The 4,782-nt window shown below is 40.9% G+C and overlaps 1 protein-coding gene across 1 annotated transcript; it reads left to right on the forward strand.

Moving 5' to 3' along the window:
* Positions 1-433: 433 nt before the first annotated feature.
* On the forward strand, positions 434-4,193 carry UTP11 (UTP11 small subunit processome component). Its single transcript, XM_010164637.2, has 6 exons — positions 434-533; positions 779-892; positions 1,103-1,196; positions 1,515-1,645; positions 3,170-3,280; positions 3,899-4,193. Exons 1-6 carry the CDS (start codon positions 513-515, stop codon positions 3,980-3,982), a joined length of 555 nt encoding a protein of 184 aa, XP_010162939.2. The 5' UTR covers positions 434-512; the 3' UTR covers positions 3,983-4,193.
* Positions 4,194-4,782: the final 589 nt, after the last annotated feature.

Consider the following 4,782-nt stretch of genomic DNA (forward strand, 5'->3'; position numbering starts at 1 on the left):
GGGGCCGCCGCGCTCAGTGTCCCCGGGGCTGAGTCAGGGCGACAGGGGACACGGAGGGCCCAGGGCTCACAAAATCGTTACCGTGATTAGTACAGAACCGGAAAGCGCTGCCTTCCATCTGTCGTGGCTGGTTCTGTGGGAGATCTCACAGTGCTGAGCCTCACGGTGACCCGCGCACGCTGCCTGAGCGCCTGTCCCCGACCCCTCTGACGCTGCTGCTGGGCACTGCTCATTTCCACCTCTGCTTTAAGGAATAAACTGTAAAGCTGAAGCCCTTTGTTGGTTTCCAGCTCTCCATGTGCAGCCTTGTCTGCTGTCTCAAAGTTCTGAGCATCGCTTTGAAGGACTGGGCATCATCAGGGAGTGTGAACATGTAGAAACTGCTGAACAACTTCTGGCTTTTAAATGTATTTATTTTTTTTACCTCCAGTGACTATCACAGGAAACAGAATGCCCTCAGGGCACTTCAAAAGAAAGCTCTGGACAAGAATCCTGACGAGTTCTACTTTAAAATGATACGTACAGAACTCAAGGTGAGAATCTAAGTTGCCTTCAAGCAGGGTTACACTTTGTTGCTCTAAGTAACATTCTTTTTTTTTCCTACCTTCTTTTGTTTTTAATCTGTGAATTAGTAAATAAATCAGCAGACTTGGTTTGGTGCCTCTGGAAGGCTTTGAAGAAAATGAGAGGCAAAAGACAAAAAGTCTTATCAGGACCCATAGCAGACTACAGCTAGAATGGTGTCTGCCTGTAAGTGCTCTGTTCTCTCTGGTTTTAGGATGGAGTTCATGTAATAAAGCAGCCAAAGGATGAAGTCACCCCCGAACAGGTGAAACTGATGAGGACACAGGATATTAAATACGTGGAAATGAAAAGAGTGGCAGAAGCCAAGGTAATGCTTCACTTTTTTAGTGTTTTCCAATTTGCTGGGAATTGTTCTTTTCATTGTGGTTATTTTGTTGTTGGCTATTGCGTTTATGTTTAGAGAAATCTGATATGCAGATAACTTACTGTTGAGAAACAAGCAGGAATTTACTTCAGGGAGACATTATTATCTTGATAGGGATGTTTGGCAAAGCAGATTAACTTTTCTTTCCTGCAGAAAATCGAGCGGCTGAAGTCGGAGCTCCATCTTCTGGATGCTGACGGGAAGAAGCCCAACAAGCACATCTTCTTTTTTGACACCAAAAAAGAAGGTGAGATTTAAAAAGGTTTTGTCTGGAAAAACTTGTCCTGTGATGCTTTATCGTAGGCTGTTTAAAATAGTGTGGTGCTTTCTTTATGCTGTATTTATGATAATCTTTATCATAAAAAAAAGATTATTTTATTTTTTCAGGAATAATAATTCGGGTGCTCTAGGAATCTCTTTTGATTACTAGATAAGACCACAGGAGCTATGTTCCTGGGGCTTCCATTGCTGACTGTACTTAAGCTACACGTTTGGAAGGTTTGCTGAGCATTTGTCCAAGAAGTCCATGTCAGTTTATTCCTAGATTTCTTTTTTTTTGTTACAGTTCAGGAGTTTGATATTGCAACTCACCTGGATACTGTTCCAGAGCTCGTAGACAGAGTGTACAACCGACCGACCATTGCAACGCTGCAGAGAGAGACACTGAAAGGAGCTACTGATCCTGCCCACTTAAAGGTGCCTTGTACAGCCACTATTTGCATTAGAGTTCTCTTAACGTTTTACATCTTTTATATGATAAGTACTAAAGAGGATTCATTGGACTGTTGCTAAGGAGAATAAAGTTGTTTTCTGTTCTCTTAAGAGTTTTTATTAGTGACACAAAGCTGTAGTGGATGTCACTTCATCATCAAGTGCCTGGAGCCTACAGTTAGCTCTTCTCCTGGACCGACATGGAGGACTTGTTCAGTTGTATCCCAAGTCCCCTGTGGATTGTAAATCAAGGGTTGTGACCTGTGGGCCAGAAAGGGATGGTACAGATCTGATGAGGCAGTTTCCTTGGCAAAATGGATATATTTCTCCTCTGTTACATGACATACACCTATGGGGCTATCTTTTCATTAGATTGCTGCAGTTTTGTGTAATTTTTGCAGCATCCATTGTTAAGTTTCCCCTCACACCTCCCCAGAAACCCTTGCCCTGCCAAATATGAAGCAGCTTATTCCAACACAGATGTGTCTGTTGTTGCGTTTCTGATCTCTTGCTATTTTTCAATTAGGTTCTGAGCCTGAAGTTGCTTTAGATTCAGGATTTGTCTCCCCCCCTTTTCTTCTTAAAGACATTTAAGCTATAGTCTCACTAATAGGCTTTCCTAATTCAAGGTGTTTCATGATCCTTTGGGATGAATTGCTTATGCAATCAACTTTGATTCTGATGTTTTAATATCAGCACTTCTGTCCTAGAAGTAGCTACACTTGGCTTTAAATACCACTGTAAATACCACTTAATTAGTTTAGAGATATTGGGCAGTGCTGTAAGCTTGAGTTGCTATGCGAAAGGTAAAAATAAAGTTGTCTAAAATTGCTGATTAGTAAATTTGTAACCTGTTGTTTTCTGAATCAGATGTCAGATAACAAACACCCTGTAGTCCCTTTCTTCTTGCCAGATTTCTCAGTCTGCCTTGTCAGGAAAGCAGTTGGACAAGTTGTAGACTGACAAGTTTTCTCCTCTAAATGTCTGAGTCATATTTTAAGCATGTTGGGATCTGTTCTCCTTAATTTAATTACTTAAATCACACCTGCAGTAATACCACTTTTGTGCTAGGAAAGCCACCCGCTCTTAGTAGGCAAACGTGACCAAACAAGTTGCATTTTGGGAGGCCTCTGTGCAATTTCTAAGCACTTCAGGAACTGGTCTCTGGTCTTTTTTTTTTTCTCTTCCCTGCCCCCCACCTGGATAAACTGGGTTTTCATTAGGGAGTTAAATGTTATTTTGCACTCAACACTGAAATTCAGAGGATTTAGAAGAATGAAATTCCAGACACTTACTGAATAAGGTAAACTAGAAAACTTCTAGCATGAGAATCAGGATATTAAAAGAGTTCTGTGGAAATTAACCATGGAATTGAAGCAGCATTTTTTAATGTGATTATGCTTAAGTAAAAAATGTTTGTGAGGCCCAAGTGCCTCAGAATAGGACCATTACAGACCACAGCATCTTGTTCCTCTCTGTCTTAAAAACACTTTTTTTTTCCTCCTCCAGAAATTAGCCCAGCAGAGGAAGAATCAGTACGACCTCCTGAAGCAGCGCATTGAAAGAGAAAAGGCCATGTTTGTTATTGCACAGAAAATCCAGACACGTAAAGATCTGTTGGTGAGGGATTTAGTTCTGGTCCTTTGAATCTGTTTTGTTAAGGTCATTAGGACTGGTTTTGTGTGTATGCATTTCTTCAGTCTGATTTTACACTAACACTACCAGATAACTCCTAAAACTAAGTAATCCTCTTCTAGTATGGAAAAAGCGAGGAGATGAAGCATTCCAGTTGTGCCATGGCTAGTCAGTGATATCTGCTAGTCCAGCTTACCATGTCAGCAAGGACAAAGACCTTTGAAACGGTGCTCACAAGTCTTGTCTAAAATACTCTTGCCACCTTTCCAATAGTAAATTAACACTTTCAAGTAGCAAAGGCAAGGAACCATTTGTGTAGGTTACAAGAAGATCTTAAAAATCCCAATGACCAAAACAATTATTTGCCTCAGTGGGACTCACTGTTCACTGGTGCTTGTGAACAAAAGAGATTGTGCCTGACAACCTGAAGGCAGAAAGAGCAGACAGAAATATAATTCCCACCTAAACAGTGGAAAGTGACCATGTTTTACTAATGCCTTGTCAGTCCCAGACAGAGGACTTTCTTATTTATGTGAGAGTGGGGTTGTTTTCTTTTTTACCTTACATGCCAGCAAATATTTTTTTTCTTGTTCTTTTTTCCAGGACAAAACTCATAAAGTAAAGGTGAAGAAAGAGACAACAAATGGTCCAGCTATTTACAAATTCAAATTTCAGCGGAAACGTTAACCATTCCATTAAATAATGGTCACTGTCTTTGCTTAGAAAGAAAGAGGATTCTCCTTATGAAGAGGGACTGACACACTGAGTCAGTTTGTTTCTCACTGCAGCCTAGTGCTTTGTTAAAACAAATCACTGTGGGCCTGTGGTAGCCATAAATACATTGTATCTAATTAATTGATTAATAAATCAGAGTGTTTTGTTCTCTTGGTATTTACAGTGGGAAACCACAAGAGGTGCCTGTATGTCCTAGTAATAGGCACCATAAACAACCCTTGGAAAGTCAAGGTCAATATTAAAGAGGTGAGGAGATGGTTGCACACAGCACACGGACAGGAAAGGTGCTGTGGGATTGTTTCCTTCAGCTCTGTGGCCGGTGGACCATGACACGTCCCAAACTTTTAAGAGATTTCAGATTGGCTTTCTTAGCTATCTTTTCAAGCAGGTTAAAGTTGAATTATTATCTTTCTAATCACTCCTCCACACCACCCCCAAATCCCTCTTTAATTTTCTCATTCTGCTTTATCTGCACAAAGTATTTCACTTTAAAACGTAGAGTTGAAAGGTATTGCTGAGGGCACATTGCTGAATTCACTACACTGTACTATCCAGATTGCTCTGGAATGGTGCTAGCAGGGGGAGTTGTTTCTTCTACTGTACAGAAAGGAAGAAATACTCGACCTTTATGAATAATTTCCATAGCTGAGAAGCTGTTTGTGCTTATTCTGTTTTCTGTGCAACAGGGTAGCGCTGTGGCACGCTGAATTCCCAGTGTTGCCACCAAGTTTGAACAGAGGTGATACAGAAAT

This window comes from Antrostomus carolinensis, unplaced genomic scaffold, assembly GCF_000700745.2.
Source record: "Antrostomus carolinensis isolate BGI_N321 unplaced genomic scaffold, ASM70074v2 scaffold29093, whole genome shotgun sequence".
NCBI lineage: Eukaryota > Metazoa > Chordata > Aves > Caprimulgiformes > Caprimulgidae > Antrostomus > Antrostomus carolinensis.

Excerpts from the sequence above, each read along its gene's own strand:
- UTP11 (XM_010164637.2), top strand. The coding sequence starts at position 513 with ATGATACGTACAGAACTCAAG. Across the intron at positions 534-778 it reads TGATACGTACAGAACTCAAG|GATGGAGTTCATGTAATAAA; the intron begins GTGAGAATCTAA and ends CTCTGGTTTTAG. Across the intron at positions 893-1,102 it reads AAAGAGTGGCAGAAGCCAAG|AAAATCGAGCGGCTGAAGTC; the intron begins GTAATGCTTCAC and ends TCTTTCCTGCAG.